This window comes from Python bivittatus, unplaced genomic scaffold, assembly GCF_059951505.1.
Source record: "Python bivittatus isolate LINGU-HERP-01145 unplaced genomic scaffold, Pbiv_v1 ctg000840_np1212, whole genome shotgun sequence".
NCBI lineage: Eukaryota > Metazoa > Chordata > Lepidosauria > Squamata > Pythonidae > Python > Python bivittatus.
Window position 1 is genome coordinate 12,333,046 of NW_028277113.1, and position 18,327 is coordinate 12,351,372.

Consider the following 18,327-nt stretch of genomic DNA (forward strand, 5'->3'; position numbering starts at 1 on the left):
GCACTGTTGTGCTGAGCAAGTGTGTATACATGATTTAAGATTATTCTTTTCTTCCGAGTATTACTGAGGCTGTAAATGTAATTTATATTTCATATATAAAAGCTAGCAGCCAAGCAAGGGGAGGTGGGTATGTATTTGTTTATTTAGTTCCTTCCTAATCATTCAACAGGATAAAATCTTTTTTCCTATTTTGTTTTGTTTTTGGCCTCCAGCCACGAAAAAGACTAAATTTGCAGGTGAATTTTTAAATATTGGGACAGAGGCAGATAGTTCAATATTCCTGACTGTCTACAAGGTTAGCTTTAGGCATGGACTACACAGACTTACAAGAGTATAGTTGTAAAATACTTAATATTTTAAAGTAACTCCTGAATGGCCTGCCTGGAATTAATTTAATATTTTTGGCCAGAATGTCCTCCTGTCCTGGAGGAGGTAATTGGTCAAAAGAGTTCTACACTGTGTGAGAAATCAAAAACACAGAGCCAGTTTATTCTACTGTAATTAAGATGTCTCCACATCCAGGCAAATAGTTGCTCTATGTTCAAGAAAGGCTAGGGCTAAGGCTGCCAGATCTGGCTTCAAAAATCGGGACAACCACCATAAAGCAGCAAAGAGTTAGTTTCCTGCAGTTTTTCATTGATCATCCATGTTTTCATCCATTCAACCTAAGAGCTGGTTCTGAATCCCGCTGTTTCCCATGGCCAAAACAACTGAAACGGTTTTATTTCCCCTGAAACAGGCAAATCAATTAATTATCTAGATCAGTGTTTCTCAACCTTAGCAACTTTAAAATATGTGGACTTCAACTCCCAGAATTCTCCAGCCAGCAGGGAGTTGAAGTCCACATATCTTAAAGTTGCCAAGATTGAGAAACACTGCTCCAGATCCTTTTCGATTAGGGTTCAAGCACAATCCTTGCCCTGCTAGATCTATCAACAGCCTTCAGTACCATTGATCATGTATCCTTCGGGATCACCTCCAAGGTTTAGAAAGTGGGGGCACCATTTTACAGTAGTTCTTCTCCTTTCAGGTATGCAACTCCAGTCAATGGTTGTGGGGAAAATAAGGTACAGCCCTAGGAGCTCCACTATGGGATGTCCCAGGGCTCAACCAGTCCCCTATTTTGTTTAACATGACTGCTGGAGGAGGTCATCTGTTGGCACAGAGTGAGGTATACTCAGTTATGTGTCTCCACCCTGGGTTAAATGAGAGCTATGGCAGCAGTTTTGACACAATGCTTTGAGGCTGTCAAGGTCTGTATGAGAAAAATAACAGGTCCAAGCTCAATGCAAGTGAGTTAGGGTGCCTGCTGGTCCAGAAGCCAGTTCCAACTCTGGTGCTAGATGACCTTCAGCTTCTCCTGAAAAGCAGCCTCACCATCTGGGGATAGTTCTGGATTCACAGCTGCTACTTGAAAAGGAAATGGAAGCCATGGTCAGTTAGACCTTTATGTAGCTTCAGCTGGTGCATCAGTTGCAGTCTTTCCTGGATCAGAGGGCATTCACTGTCACTCATGCCCTTGTCACCTTTTGTTTGAACTATCACAACTTGGCTATGCAGGGCTGCCCTTGAAGACCTTTTTGAAACTTCAACTGATAGGCAGCCATTTATTAATGGGTCAATCCCAGTTCTTGTCATATACCACCTATATTATGGGTAGAGGTCAGTTTCCAGGTACAATTCAAGGTGCTACTCATTACTTACAAAGCTCTGAACACTTTCAGCAAGACCTTCTCCAGATAGGATCTCTCCACCCAATGCATGCAGGCAGAGAATGCACGCCGAGAGTTTCTGCCTACTGGGAAGTCTACCGAAAGGGGAAACCAGCATCCTTTATGCAGGCATCTTTCCTATGGATTAACTTGCTCCTGGAGGCAAGGATGGCCGCTTCTCTGGTGATGATCAGGAAGCTTGTAATGGCTTGGCTGTTTGAAAGAGCCTTTGGGGAAGGGTGATATTCGTGAGATTGGAGTGCTTGTCTTGAGAGCAAGATATGGCACTGGCTTTGAGGAGAATATACTGATTGTATTATTATCTTGTATTATCTAAGCCAGTGTTTCTCAACCTTGGCAACTTGAAGACGTGTGGATGTCAACTCCCAGAATTCCCCAGCCAGCCATGCTGGCTGGGGAATTCTGGGAGTTGACGCCCACACGTCTTCAAGTTGCCAAGGTTGAGAAACACTGATCTAAGCTATCAAAATCTATCATGGATGCTATGATCTGCAAGATTTTTTTTTTTTAGGCTTCTTAGGCAAATGTAGCTCTTCTATTCTTTAAGATAATGTATTCATTCATCCGCTTTCTATCCTGAATTTCTTTCCACCAGGAGCTGCAGGCAGCGTACATAACATTTCCTCTTCCAGTTTTTCCCTATCAGTATGTGGCTTTGAGCTTTGCTTTCTTATTTACAATACATTAACAAAACTTTCCTTATTCTGTTTAGGAGATTATTCTGAGACTTAGTTTATAATCCTATGCACGCCTACTCAGGCTAGGATTGTCTGATCCCAATTCTGAGACGGACTCTTTTGCTTTTCAGAATTGCATTCCCTACGGGTGGCTTTTCCTTCTTACACGTCTATCATAGAAAAAGTTGCTGCTGGAGGAATTCCACATGTTATTCCCAAATATTTAGGAGTTTTCTCAAGGAAATCCTGCAGGTAGGGCCTAGGACTGAGCCCCATCCTGTCTCTAAAAAGAAGTTCTCTCTCCCTCTCTCTTTTTTACCATCAACCTGAAGAGCCCTTCCTCCTTTAGGAGCAAATAACCAGTGGCCCACACATTGCCAAATGCCATGTTTGACACCACTGTTGTTATGTATGTATTTCATGATCTTTTGTTTAAGTAAAGGTAAAGGCTCCCCTGATTTGGGTTGGCCCCTGCTTAACCACGTGGGCAGGTCCAGGTAGTCCTCTTGGGAACAATAAGGAAGTGGTTTGCAAATGCCTTTTGATATTTGTTTTGACAACCCAGCCTAGCTTGTAACCCTGGGATTTTTGGATGGTCTCCAGTCCAAAATTGGTTAGGCGCTCTTTCCTGCAATGGCTTCCTTTGTTTACAGTGCTGTTAGCAAAGGCTTCCCCTTTTTATCTTTGTTCATCTATCAACTATCTAAGTAGTTGTGATCCTTTGTATGTTAACGGGGAACATATCTAGGATTGTCCATATGTTCTTTTGTCTCATCTTTCCTTTTGGGGGGTAGTCTTGTCCTTCCTTCATCACTGGCAGCGAGGGGCATCGATGGAGGGTCAAAAAAGTCAAGATGGTGTCTGTGACCACGCAACTAAAGCTTTGGTCGCATAGTCAACTGCCACCAAATTGACTTTTTCAACCACTCCCCAAAGATACCCCCAACCCCACCTGGAATTCAAGACCTCGTGTATAAGAGTGACGGGCAGCCTACAGGCAACATAGCTTTAAAAAAAAAAACCTTGAAACTCCCCAAATGGCTTCACTGAAATTTGGCAGGAAAACACAGACATCATTGTTTTTCATGAATTTTCCCTATTTTACTTTAAACCCCACCCCCCTCCAATTGCTCCAGGGAAAGGAAAGAAATAGAATCAAAAGACTAGGGACCTGGATTGTGGAAGGCTGTGTTAGATTTTCCAAGATGCTATAGGATTTGATGTTTCCTAAAATTGGGGGGTTTTTTTGTATGGATCATGTTTTTAGAAAATATTTATGAAGTTGGACTTTGGAACTCCACTAAATGGTCACAAGCACACACAAAAAATTGGAATTTATGCCATGACCTTTTGACCAAACAGCAATGGAATGAATTCTAAAAGTAACCACAAGTTTTCCTGAAATACATTAGTATTATCGCTGATACATAGTGTGGAAGTCAGGGTGATTTCCTCTCTCTTTAAACACCGTCTGAAAAATTAGTGCATCCTGCCCTTACTCCTAGTTTGACAAACATCTGTTCCCCCACACATTTAGTATGCTCATTCTTCAAAGAGCTGTCAACAAAATGCCATTTATCTCCCTGCTGTGAAAAAACTGATCAGCAGTGTTGTTTTGTGGGATCGCAATGGCTGCATCTGTGTTCAGCACTCTGAGCAGAACTTCATGTCATGTTGTCCCAAGTGTCTGACTTTAGAAACAGCAAACTGAAGCCAACCTAAAACTTCTGTAGCATTAATTGTTCGGATGTAATAATTAAATTACTCATAAATGTGAACAAGCATAGGGCTGTCCTTACGGGGTGTGGAAAACATTTCTCTTGCTTAGTAAATTACAATTACTATGGTAATTAGAAAAATTTCTGGACACTTTGCCCAGGGATTGAAATAGGCTGCATGTCTGAAAACACAGCAATCCCAAAATATATTTTAAATATTAGAGATGCTTTTCTGTGCAAAGTTGCTTTTGTCCATCTCCTCAAGGGACGCCACCAGGTATCATTTCAGAGTTGGTAACTGGACATCATACAGTGGCAGTTTGTAGGAAGACAGTATCCATGCCAGCAATATACTCTGAAATCTCATACAAGCTCACCTTTCTGGAGCAAGGACAATTCCCAAAGAACATCAAAAGAGCTCTCCGGTTGAATTTGACTACAGGTAGTCTTCGACTTACAACCATTTGTTCAATGACCGTTCGAAGTTACAACAGTGCTTGAAAGAATGGTGGTTAGAACCGGTCCTTAGAGTTCTGGCCATCCCAGCAACCCTGCGGTCATGTGATTGCAATCTGGGTGGTTGGCAACTGGCTCGCACTTATGACCTGTTGCAGTATCCTGTGATCACGTGATCGCCATTTGCAACCTTCCCTGCCAACATTCCCAGAAAGTCAATGGGGAAGCCAGCAGGGAAGGTCGCAAGTCACTCGGGTAAGTCTCCCCCACCTGTACACCCTTCCCAGACCCTCTGTGCTCACACCACACCAGCCACTCGCACACCCCCACATACCCTCCCTGACTTGTACCTCTTGCACACTGTCTTGCACCTTTGCGCACCCTCTGACACATGCCATGCCTCTTGTGCACCCCCTTGCACTCTCATGCACCCTCTTCAATCCATGCTTCTTGCGCACCCCCTCGCACCCCTCACTGTGCCTCTTGTGTATCCCCACACCCTCCCCAACCCTTTCTTGCACCTTCCCCAACCCTCCCCTGCACCCCCGCGCACCCCCTCACTTCTCCCACCTGCCAGCGGCCACTTACCTGCTTGCCAGCCTGGGACTTGCAACTTCCTGCCGGCTTCCCCACTGACTTTGGCTGTGAGAAGCCAGCAGGAAGTTGCCTCGCCTAACGACTGTAGAATTCAGTTAACGATGGCAACTGGGACTGCAGGGATTGCTGTCACTAAGTGATACGGTTGCGCTTTACAACCGCATTGCTTAGTGACGGAAATTCTGGTCCCAATTGCCATTGTAAGTCAAGGACTACCTGTAAAGGGCTGTCTAAATTAGTTTGCTGCCATGTAGTGGTCATCTGGATCTTTGCAGCCCAGATATGGTAGTGCTATCTTAGACCCGCTTTTCAGCAGAGGCCAGCCACATGCCTCTAGGAAGTGCATAACTGGGCAACAAACAGTTCTTCCTTGTTTGGGGAGTAACAATATAAAGTCTATGTATTTACTTTATGTAAACATCAGCTATGCAAAAGAATGAAAAAAACCCTTTCCTCTCTATTCAGACAACATCTGGTTATATGCAATCAACTGAATCCAGTCTTAGTCATATGTACGTAGACTGACTGAAATCTATGGGGCTTAATTAGTTCTGACTGACTTAAATACCACTGATTGCAGTGGGTTTATTTTAAATACCACTGTGTTTGCACACACAAGTACAGTAAAGTTGCTACTGATAGAGAGCGGTATTTGTACTTATATTTATATTTTTATTATATTATATTATATTATATTATATTATATTATATTATATTATATTATATTATATATTATATTATATATTATATTATATTATATATTATATTTATATTGTATTTATATTATGATCTGGTGGTAAATTAGCTATTTCCACAGACTGTAGCTGCTGTTGCTATGCTGCAGCAGTGAGGGTTAGTTTCACAACAGACACACTGCACCAACCGTGGCACATTTTATTGTGGCAATGTCAAGAGTCCATTAATAAAGCCCTGCCTGGTAAACAAATGATCTGACTCTTTAATTATCTAACTGAAAGTTTTTAGCCATATTGTTCTCCTGTAAGTGCTGCTGTTTTTAATGGTGGGGGTTGAATATTGTGAGGCACAGCATACAGAATCAGCAGCTCGTTTGCGTTTTTGGTAGGAATCAACTGCTTTTACAGGTGTAGGTAGTCTTCACTTAATGACCACAATAGGGACCAGAAAATTCATTGTTAAGTGGGCTGGTTGTTAAATGAGTCATGTCCAATTTTATGATCTTTTTTGCAGCGGTTCTTAAGCGAATCACCAGAGCTGTTAAGCGAATCACATAGTTATTAAGTGAATCTGACTTCCCCCGTTGACTTTGCTTGTCAGAAGCCCCTTGGGAAGGCCGCAAATGGCGATCATGTGACCTTGGGATGCTGCAACCATCGTGTAAGTTGGTTGCCAAGTGCCTGGATCACGATCCCGTGACCACGGGGGTGCTGCAACAGTTGTAAGTGTAAGGACTGGTTGTAAGTCCCTTTGTTCAGCACCAGTGTAACTTCAGTCACTAAACGAATGGTTAAGTGAGGACTACTTGTAATCCTCAAGTTATGATTGCAATTGGGACCAAGATTGCCATCTGTTGTAAAGCGCGACATCATGTGACCGCATCGCTTAGCGACAGCAATCTAGACAGTCCTAGTTGTCACTGTAACCCAAGACCCATGGGTCGTTAAGCAGGAAGCAGAGGGAGTCCCAGGTAAAGAGTGCAGGGGTGCCGCAGAGGGTGGGAGAAGCCCTGGGAAGCCTAGCACAGGCTGCATAGAAGTCGAGAGAAAGGGTGTTTGGTGTGGTGCAAGCTCAGAAAGACCCAGGCATAAGGGCACGGGTGCATGTGATCTCAGGTAGGCCAGGGATAGAGGGCGTGGGGTACATGTGTGCATGTGTATGATCACAGGGAGGCCATGGAAAGAGGGTGCAGGGTGCATGTGCAAGTGCAGGGAGGCCAAGGAAAGAAGGTGCAAGGTGTGTGTGATCACAGGGAGGCCATGGAAAGTGGATGCAAGGTACATGTGTGCAATTGCAGGGAGGCCAGGGAAAGAGGGCACAGGGGAGTGTGCATGTGTGTGAGGACAGGGAGGCTGTGGTAAGAGGGTGCGGGGTACATGCATGTGTGTGTGCAAGCACAGGGAGGCCGAAGAAAGAGGGTATGGGGTGCATGCACACGTGTGTGAGTACAGGGAGGCTAGGGAAAGAGGGCGCAGGCTGTCTGCAAGCAAAGAAAGGCGGCAGGGGGAGACTTACCCCAGAACTTGCCACCTTCATTGCCAGTTTCCCACTGACTTTGCTTGGGGGAAGCCAGCAGGGAAGGTTGCAAATGGCAATCATGTGATCGTAGGGCACTTGGCAAGCTGTCATAAGTGCGAACTGGTTGCCAAGCATCCTGATCACAATGATATGACCGTGGGGGTGCTGGTGTGGCCACAACTTTGAGGAGCGGTCATAAGTCTCCTTCTTCAGCACTGTCATAAATCTGAATGGTCGCTGAATGAATGGTCATAACTCAAGGACTACCTATATGCATTTTGATGAAGCTATCTTGCTGATGTTCTGCAAATAATCATTCTTGGGATCCAGACATTAGCTGTTGAGTTAATGTGTGTTCTTTTTTAAGGAATAGAGGTAGTCCTCATTTAGCTACTGCAATTGGGATTGGCAATTCTGTTGTTAAGCAAAGTGGTCGCTAAGTGAAACATCATGATTTTACAATTTTATTTCAGCTTTCCATTGCTTTACAGACCTGTGTAAGTCGTAAATGAGAGGACTGGTCGCAAAGTTACTTTTTCATCCCTGTCATAACTGCAAACGGTCACTAAAGAGTCAGATGCTAAACGAGGCCTACTTGTAAGCTAATTGCAAACAAGCTAGCCTTACAAATAAGTCCACAGAAGTTACTAGTCCACATTTTTGTTTACTAGCTATAGGCCTACACATAACTCAACTAGGCACAAGTAGCCTTTTACAGAAGAAATGGGAGGAGCATTCCAGGATGAGGAAGGCCCCCTTTGTTCAGGAAATGCACTTGGGTCCAGACATTCTCTACAGAGGGAGAGGAAAGGTTTCCATCAACTGCCTTCGCAGCTGTTTATGTTGCTTCTCAGGCTGCTCCAAAGAAGTCCCCAGCCCTCCACACCACATTTTCAGACAAGCACAGGGAAAAAGAAGAATGGTAACGTTAGCTTCTGCTCTTTCTTCCCGCAGCTTTTTGCAAAGTGCTCCTTTAGGTAGGTCTGATCCAGTACGAAGGTTTTGGGCAGTGATATGGGTAAAAATATCAAAGCAAATGATTTCTGTAAGGCAGAAGATATCAACCCTTTTCAGGCACTGATCTCCACTGTGCATTCTTGCATAATGGCACGTGTGCTTCTTTATTTTATTTTAAAATATTATTTGAAATGTTCAAATGCCCCAAATTTTATAAGAATATGGCATTTTTCCTACACAATCCTAAGATTTGACAAGTCTAGAAGGATCATAGGCAGTCATCATCCCTAATTGATATAAATCTGTAACCATCTGAACTTTGGCTTAGTGCCCTATGGTTTTTTGCAACTGTTTATTTTGTCAATAACATTAGATAACATTTAATTTATGGGAAAGGATACAAACGGAGGAAGATATATATTTTATAAGGCTGTTATAAAGGGCTCTGCAAAATGGACATTGCAGAGAATTCTTTATGCTTGTTAAACAGGCCTCTGCCACTCAAATTCCTGCACATTGTCTTTTCAAAGGAAATAAATTATCTTCTCACCTATTCTGAAACTCCCATATCAAATCCTGCAAAGTAACACACAATTCACTAAGTGCCTGGCGCAATCAACTTTGCAAAAAGTAATTCCATTTTGCTACACTCAAATTCATGTTCATAAGACTCTTTTTAGCTAAAGAACTGCGATTTTTTTTCTTTCTTTCTGCAGCAGTGTTGCAGATCTGACTGCAGGTGGCAGTTTAGGACAGTGAGTCTCTGCCAAAATCCTTTCAGCCTCTTCCAGCTGAGCAGAAACAAATGTGGGAATAACCTCACATCCTCAAGATCCGAAAAAGAAACAACAGCCCAGAACAATACAGTGAAGATTACGTGGCAGAAACAGAAGAAAGTGAAACTCTGTGAATCCCTGAGAACCAAACTGCAATACTGTAGATTACCAGAAACACCTGAAATTTAATTGAAGACAACAGGCCTAACACTGCTAAAACAGGCAACTCTTTCTCTGTCCCACAAATACAAAAACCCCAAGGAAACTAATCATTCTCAGTAAACTAATTTCCTCTCTATCATCAAGTAACCCTATGCAAATTCAGGCTTGCTCATTGCACACAAGCGGTTCCCTGTCTGTTGACCAGAGACCACTGGTGGTCTGCAAGAATACTGCAAGTAGTTCATGATGTGGGTACGAAAAATAAAAATAAATCTGGAATATATACTGTATAGCCAAACTCATGAGAGAGAGCTAAATCTTGCAAAGTTTGCCATTTTCATTTGAAATCTTGTGGTATTTGTCAACCCTATCTCATTTTTTTGTTTGTTATACTAATTTTAAAAATGAAATTAATGTGTTTTGGGGACACCATCTAGAAAGAGTACATGTGTCACAATGCCAGCAAGTGTCACGTAATTGATGCTGATTTATGTGCCAGTCCTTAAAAGCTTTTGATGATGCTGTAATGGTATGCACAAAAAAGAATGATGGGAAATGCTATTGTACACCAGCTGATTTCTGATAAATAGAAGACTCAGCACATAAAGCTAGCCCATGCTCTTGGTGGCCTCATCAGACGACTTCCGAGAACATCTAATCTGCCAAAAGAACTGCAATCTGACAATGATCATATAAATGAGTATCCCAGGCATATTAACCAGTTCCTTACCTACACAATAGGTAATATGCATGACTTACACAACTTATACAGTTGCAGCATATGGTCTGCTAAGAGTTGCAGCACGATACCTAGCCCTCTCCTCCCTCCCAGGTGGTATTCATCCAGCATCCAACAGGTCAGGTAAAGACATCATAGGAGCTTATGCATAGCATGCTAAGCTTCATTAGCTTTAACCCTGGTTGGTTTATGGTCTTATGAACCTCACCCAGTTGCTTAGTAACCATATTCAATGCATCGTGTGATTAGAGCAGTGTTGTCCAAACTTGGCCTCTTTAAGATGAGTGGACTTCAACTCCCAGAATTCCCCAGCCAGCCATGCTGGCTGGGGAATTCTGGGAGTTGAAGTCCACTCATCTTAAAGTGGCCAAGTTTGGACAACACTGGATTAGAGGAACTATGAGGCAGGGCCAACGTCTAAATTGTTACCAGAGGTAACAAGCTCAACAGTGACACCATTCAAATGTAGTGTGGTCAACTGGTGATTTCCGATTCTACTGACCAAAGGAAGCTCCATCTATGTACAGTGTGTGAACTCTGCTCCTTGACTAATTTAATCCCTAACTTTAATAATCAATTAACTAGGAAAGATGTGGTACTACTCTGAGTTACATCTTCTGATCATCATATAGTTGTCAACTCAAAATGCTTTGCAACATTCAGTAAGCTATTATTTGGGCTACTATTCAGACTGCCAAACCCAAGGCTACTTCTGCTCCAACCAGAAAAAGAAAAAGAAAAAAAAAGAAAAAAGTATGAATACAGTCACCTCACAAATGCTTTACGCAGTGCCCTGAAAAATATTGCTTGAACTATCTATATCGGCCTCAAATCAGTGTTGTCAGGATACTTTACTCCTTATGAGGCTTATGAGGCATTTACAGCCTTACCACAAAGACTCAAATTTCCCTAAAGATGGTATCCCACAGCAGAGAAGTCGCTCTGAGGCTCTCAGCTTTGACTTTGAACTCCCCATCCAGGAGATTGGTCCACAGTTTTACACTTGCCATCCAAATTTTTCTCCCTGCATTCAGCGGTTTCAGCAGCAACTATGTACAGCCTGTGTACATAGAGGCTGAGTACCCCATTCAGTTTCCCAGCAATCAGAGCCAAAGTAGGACCACAGAATTAACAACAAAACTGCCTGCCAAGTGTTTTGACGTGACCTGACTGCACTGCTTGTTCTTATGGCCATCCTCTTCCCATCTTATACATGGCCCCATGCAAAGTCACACAAGGAATAACCGAGGCCTTTCACAGCGTAGCATTTCATTCTTCTTTAAAAACAACAACAACAATAAAACACAGTGGAGTGGGCAGAAGGCTTCCTAACATTGCAGAAAGGGGTCTACATTTAATTATAAGCTTAAGGACTATATTAATTTCATATCAATGACAATGGATCTTTTCTTTTTTTGATCAGTTAGGCTTTTTTCTTCTTTTTGTCACATTTAGTTAAGTTTAATCACCATATACATCTACATCTAGGGTTTTTTTTCTTCACTGTATAACCATTATCATTTTTCTCTTCTTGCGTGCTGCAGTTCTCTGTATTTCATTATTAAAAATAAGCTATATATTTTAAAAACCTTAAAATCCTTGATCCTAGCCTGCCTTTTTTCTTTAATATCTTTCTTTTCCTTCAGTTAAAATCAACCCAAAAATAAATAAAATAAATACAGTTATCTGATACAACTCAGGCTGGGAATATGATCCAACTGAGGGAGGTATTAGGCTAATGGGCATAAAAAATACAATATAGGATGCTTACATTTTCAAGGAGTTTTCAATGCATCTTTGCATTTAAATATTTGACTCTTACAAATGCTACCAAGTAACTGGGAGTTGGAAGCCATTTGTAAGAGCATATTTTACATATCAAATGAAATCTGCCTGTGAGAGTCCAATACGTTACTTGAAACAGCTGCATATATGTTGGAGAACTGGATGGATCCATAAACTTGCCAACATGGTAATTACACCTGAATTACAGAGTTGGGAATACAAAACTGTAGTTTAATTACCCCTTCTGGCAAGTGTTTTTCTGGGATTATCTTTGATCATTATCTGGAAGATCATTTGATACTGATACAGAGAATCAATTTATGACAAGGATAAGTTGGTTCTGGGGATCTGCCCTAACATTTCCACTGACTGTCATTCCACCTGAGTCATTTTTGTTGCAACTTTTGTTTCATATAATGAATGAAGGGACATTTCTGAGAGCTGCACTATAATTACAAGAGTCCCTTGAAGATCTAGGTAAGTCCAAGTCCCTGCAATATTTATAATCTTGAAACAGCAGGGAAAAGGCTGGCGATGGCATGTTTCTTATGATTTTTACTATTTTAAAGCATCTATTTTAATGGATATTTCTGGCCACTTAACAGCTGATTTGAGCCTTTATAGTAAGTTAGAAATCTGAAGAAGCAGAATAGGGCTGGAAGGGACAAAACGATAATCTACCCTTCCTCTTTGCTATCACGGATCCCTGGACAAAGTCACTTTATCCGAGTCTCATAGTTTGCCTCACTTATCCTGCTGCAATAACTGTTTACCCATTTGGGCCGGTAAATATTTGATGAATCGGGATGTCCAACACTCACATCAGCTACACACAGACACAAGTGATTGCTGAGAGTCCAAAGGCCAAACCGGGCTCACTTGTGTGAACAATCACTAACTGGTATCTGTAAAACAAAATGTGCTATGACGTTACTTCTTTGCTATTTGCCTGTTATCACTGTCCCTACCAGTTTTGAGAGAATGGTTGAGGGTTAGGGTGCCATCAGAAAGTATGAAACCCATGCCAAAGTGCCCCAAAAGCCAGAAGATCCCAATAAATGCACTTACTGCATCACAACTCCCCATTCAGCGGCAACCGCAATTACAGTCAAGTTTCACTTTAGGAATGTACTTAAATAATCCTCAGAATTAAAGGGGCAGTGTAACAGGCCAACCATTTTTCAACACCCACAGAAGCCTACACTCAGAGACAGAGACCCACACAGGACTTCTCTGTCTCAAAAGCTGAACTCAAGGCCATCTAGGGTGGAGCCGGGGAGCCACGTGGCTCTCTGCCCCTCGATTCCGATAGCCCTCCTGCGTGGCTAAGGAGAAAAGCGGGACATTCTGTCTGTGGAACTGGCCCCATTCATTCCCATCCTCGCTCTTGGTTATTAGCAGCTGGGTAATTATCCCAAGCATCAAACATGCCTGGAAACCAGATCTCTGTCCTGAAGATCCTACCTCGCTCCTGGTTCCCACTGAGGCTGACTTGAATTACTGTCAAGGGCATTCTCATCATGCTCAGAAACTGCATCTCTATTTCATGTTCCCATTTCTGTGGTCAAGCCCTCAGGAAGGTGGGGGGGGGAGCATTTTTGGGATGCCCAGAGGCACTCTACTGATTATCCTTGCCAGGGACTGACTGAGACCAGGACCGACTCCTGAGTCTGTGTCCTGCTGTTAGAAACCTTCTTAGGGACGCTGGGCCTTATCTTGGTCGCCTTCCGCTACTACAGGGAAGAATTCCGAGAAAACGTCGGCTCTAATTAGGCTTCGGCAGCAAACAGGCTTAAAAGGAGGCGAAAAGGCTTCCGCCCCGCACCCCGACCCTACAACTGTGGCGGGAAGTAAGCGCCGCTCATTTTCAGGGAACTTCCTCTCGACTTAGCGGCGATTCGCCAAGTGGGCAGAGGGTGGGGGAGAAAGTCCGAAGGAGAGGCGGCCAGCAAACCTTGCAGCAAGGGGGACTGTGACAGCTCAGGGCGATCCTCCGGGAAGGAGTCCAGCAGGCGCTTGAAGAGGCGGCCCAGGTCCGAGTAGCTGCGGTGCAAGTAAAGGACGTTCCGGTCCGACCACTCGGTGCGGATCTCGAAGAACTCCTCCTCGTCCCCGCGTCGGTTGATGATCAGCCTCCGGATGCCGTTGACCCAGCAGCCCCGCACGTACATGTTCACCAGCGAGGTGCCCTCAAACACAGCCGAGGCCATCCCGCCGCTGCCCGCGCATACCACCCCGCTGCGAGGGGACGGCGCAGAGCCTCCGTCCTTCGCTAAGCCACTAGGCGTCAGGAAGAGGGAGCCACCATGGTCGAGCTGGGCGTCGACAGCACAAGGCGCTGCCTTCAAGCGCCGCGCAGGGCGGCCACAGGCGCCTCCGGCATTCTTCGCCCAGGCAGAGGCGAGGGGAGGGCTCAGCCGGCCGCCGCCGCCGCCGCCGCCGCTTGCTAGCCACAAGCGCGGGATGGGGTAGAGGAGCTGTCGAGCAAATCAGACGGGGTTCTTCGTTTCAGGCCGAAAGGGCAGGCTTGTTCGTCGGGCGGCGTTGCGCCGCATCTGTGCCTTTGACGCTTCTTCCTTTTTCTTTTGCACTCTTCCTGAGCGTTTGGGAGGCAGGGCGAAGATTGTGGTCTGAAACGGAACGCGCGCGCGCCCTCACACGCAAACTCGGCGCTTGGGCTTCGGGTTTCTTTCTCCTGTCCGCGGTTCGACCCGTGAAGAAAACAGGGACAGAAAGACGCGAATCTGTCCCGCTGCTTCGAATCTAGTCTGTCCGATTCTTTTGGCAGGGGACGTGCTGGAAGATTAGTTCTAGATCAGGTGTTGGCAGAATATCGATTTTTGTAGATACGTGCTTTTAAAAGGCCCTGACGCAAAACAGATTAGTTTGATCGCTTACTGGAGATAGAGGGTGTGGTGGATCGTGGGCAGAAAAGACCGCATGAATGCTGGCTTTTTCCTCTGTCGTGGGTTTCCCGATATCTCTGGTCTGCGGGGCTGGGGAGGCGAGAGCTTAACTTCTCCCCGTTTCCTTGCAAGAAAAGCTAAAGCGGTGGCTTCTTTTCCGCTCCGGAGAGACCAGTATCGTCTCCGGTCGAGCAACTGGCGCATCTCCAATTCACGCGCCTCTTCCGTTCCGCTGAGTGCAGGTTAGACCGAGGTGTCAAAGAAGCGGAGCATCGCGCGGATACCCACGCGAGTCCCTTCCCTATTCGGAAACGGGAGAAGTGAAGCCCCAAGCTCTGCCTGCAACAGCTGGAAAGGACGGAGCAGATCTGAGTCCTAATCAGTCCAGGCTCACAAACCACAACAGAGAAAGGAGGGGTACCAGCTATAGGAACCAGCCCCTGCTAAGCCACCTCTGTGTAAAATCACATTAAATCGAGCAATTCAGTCCTGTGTATCCAAAGGATTGACCAGAAAGAGCATATGCCAGGACCAGCTCCTGGTTTGGCTAGACTTGGGGCCCAGCGGGCCCCATCTGCAATCAGTGGGATATGGTGGCCTTTCCTAATGGTAGGAAGATGGCAGAATGTTAGACTCAGGACTGTTTGTGTACAGTATGTGCCTTTGAGTCAGTGTTGATTCCTGGCGATTGCCTGGAGAAGTCCCTGCAGTTTTCTTGGCAAGATTTTGGAAGTGGTTTGCTGTGGCCTGCTTGCTAGGGCTGAGAGAGAGTGACTGGCCCAAGGTCACCCAGCTGGCTTCCTCCAGGGCTAGAACTCCCAGTCTCCCCATTTCTAGTCTGGTGCCTTAATCACTACACTAAACGAGCTCTTGTATCCAGGACTATCCCCAAACATTTGTGGCGTGATTTGAAACAGTGTCTTCCCTCCCTGCCAGGCATAATACCCAAGGCAGTTATTTTGGGCCCTGAGACCTAATCCCACAGCAGTTCCCCTGCCAGTTAAAAGGCAGTAATGATAATTACCAATTAGCTGCTCTTTCATGACATCCAACATCTGCTGACTGCTGCAGATACCACTCTGTCTAATGGTACGGTCAGCGTTGTGCCTTGCTACCACTTTAAATTCCTACGGTGGCCTGATTAAATGGCAGCTACGCCTAGTCATCCGGCACTTCTGGAACAGGGGGTGGAAAAAAGACATCAAAGGCTATTCTTAGGTCCAGACACTGGGCTTTCCCCAAAAGCCAGGTGATGAAGCAAGTCCTACCATTTTCACATGAAACAATGCCCTTCAGTTTACACAGATGCAAGTAAAAATGCCTTTGATGCCTCTGCTGGAGAACCTTTTTTTCTCTTTCCCCCCACAAAAGGTCATGCCTGGAAAAAGGAAAGTTGATATCCACTAGACCTGAAGCCTTGGTCCACACTGAAACAATTGGTCCACTCTGATTCATCAAGTCATAAAAGATGCCGCCATGCCATTAAGAACAACACAGTGGCTCTTTAAGTAGCCTAAAATATACCAAGTGCCAGAACCCCATACAGGGTAGTCCATACAGAGCTTCCACTAACATTCCACTAATATTAGCTGGCTTGTGACTGCTTCATGCTGGATTGCAGCCTATATTAATTACAGGAGAAGCTTATCAATAGGATTTTCTTATTCAGGTATTAAATTACAGGTCAGCCCTGTAATGCAACCACTTGTCCATTCTTCTGTTCTCCGCAGTTCCTTACACATCAAGAGGACACACAATAAAAACTCTTGGGGAAGTTTACTAATTTTTTTAAAGTGCATGTTCTGTTTGAAATTAAAATAGGCAACAGGAAAAGTTTGTACCCTCACTTAGAAGCTGGGAAAGGGTTATGACTTTGCTCTTGCTTAGTGCCACTGACCCACTACAAGCATGATTAATGGAGGAAGTAAGGTTTTTCCCACCTCTGCCTCAGGCTGGACTGGAGGAACTGCCTCATTAAACACAAGCGCAGATGTCTGCTCTTGGCTCCTGGATCCGGCTTCAATGTTGTTTCAGAGACAGATTTTACTTTTTCAAATTACGTTGTGGAAAAACTGATGTGGGAGGCCACGGCTGCAGAGCAAGACCTCTCCAGGGAAGACGGGGCTGTGGATGAGAACATGGTGAATTGAGGCCTTGCCTCAACTTCTCCAGAAAGCAACTTGGACAAAAGCCCAAGGTGATGCAATGCTGCTGGAGCGACAAAAGTTTTGGCTGCGAATGCCAGTGTTTGACAGCAGTGGTAATGAAGGAGAGTACAGAAGAGGAAGTCAAAGAGTTTTGCTTTTAAGCAAAGAAAGCCACATTGGGGGTTGGGGAGCGGGGGGCAGGGTGAGGGCAGGCTTAGTTACATTTCTTGAAATTGAGTGGGATGGTTTTAGGTCTGCCTGGAAAAAGTGGGCTGGCATTTCAAGAGGTGTTACTTGTTCCCTGTTGATTTTAAATCTGATTCTGGGAAGGCACTTCCTTTACACAACCAGATTGTTCCATCTGGGTGCAATTACATTCCCTTCCATGAAAGATAAAGGATGGTGTACATTGCATCATTGTTTGGCTTCATGAAATAACTTTAAAGTTATGGAAATTATGGATATTTGTCAATTATATAAAGTTGAGAACTAAGCCACTGCTGAGGGATGTTCAGACTGGCAGAATAAATTTCTAAAAATTGACTATTGTGAAGCAGATGAGTCAGGGGGAAAATCATACCCCTTTCACACATTTCATTTTTTATATATTTTTACCACAGCTGTCATGAATTCATTTTAACATGCAGTACAGTCTTTCAAAAGCAATTCAAACCCTGCTGAACTGTTTCTCTAATCAGAAACTCTTTCTGCATAACCTCAGAATCAATTTCAACTTAAGAACCAACCCCAATGTGCACTTAATCAGGGCACAAAGATGGCCTGGTAACCTGAATCCCACTCTCTCCCCAGCCTCTATAAAATTGCCCGTATCTTGTCCTCAGCCCATAAATGAGACACACTTAAGTCATCATTAGCTGTACCGGTATCAAAGCAGTATTTTCCCCTTTATTCCAACTCTAACAATAGTGTGTACAGATATGTAAAAAGATGTATAAAATCTGTTATACTTTGCCACCTGTTGCTTTGGAGGCAAAATCAGGTGACCAGTAATGAACATGGTCTCTTTGGGAGTATTGGGACATGTAAGCACACCCCTGTCCTCTGGTCACTAACTACTCTTTTCCACCACCTCTTTCCTGGCTTTTGATTCTTCTTTAGTGTTGTTTCCCCAGTTCCTTTCTTGCCTGTCATTTTCATCCCATTCTGTTTTTAATACCAGCCTCTCTACAGGCTATGAGAGATGGTTGTCCAGCAGCTAGAAAGTTCATTTCTCTTATTTTACAGGAGACAGCTAGTTGCACAATCATGGCAGGCTATGGTATCATCTCATATGTTTCTTCACTTCACATTTATTTTAACTAGGGAGATGCCCAGATGGGGTGTGGAAGACCAAGCAGCCTGGAGAAACCAGGGGAAATCTTGAAGTTAGACCTTCCCATTCCTTCTGTCTGGTGGATGCTTTCCCTGCTGGCTGTTAGCACATTGGGGGGTGGGGGCAG

At 44.3% G+C, this 18,327-nt stretch overlaps 1 protein-coding gene across 1 annotated transcript in view; it reads right to left on the minus strand.

Moving 5' to 3' along the window:
- The window catches only part of PXDC1 (PX domain containing 1), a 35,973-nt gene extending 18,943 nt beyond the window's left edge, over window positions 1-17,030 (minus strand). Inside the window, exon 1 of the mRNA XM_015888517.3 lies at window positions 13,769-17,030. Within this exon, the coding sequence (XP_015744003.1) occupies window positions 13,769-14,024 (256 nt within the window). The 5' untranslated portion in view covers window positions 14,025-17,030. The remainder of the gene's footprint in view (window positions 1-13,768) is intronic.
- Window positions 17,031-18,327: the final 1,297 nt, after the last annotated feature.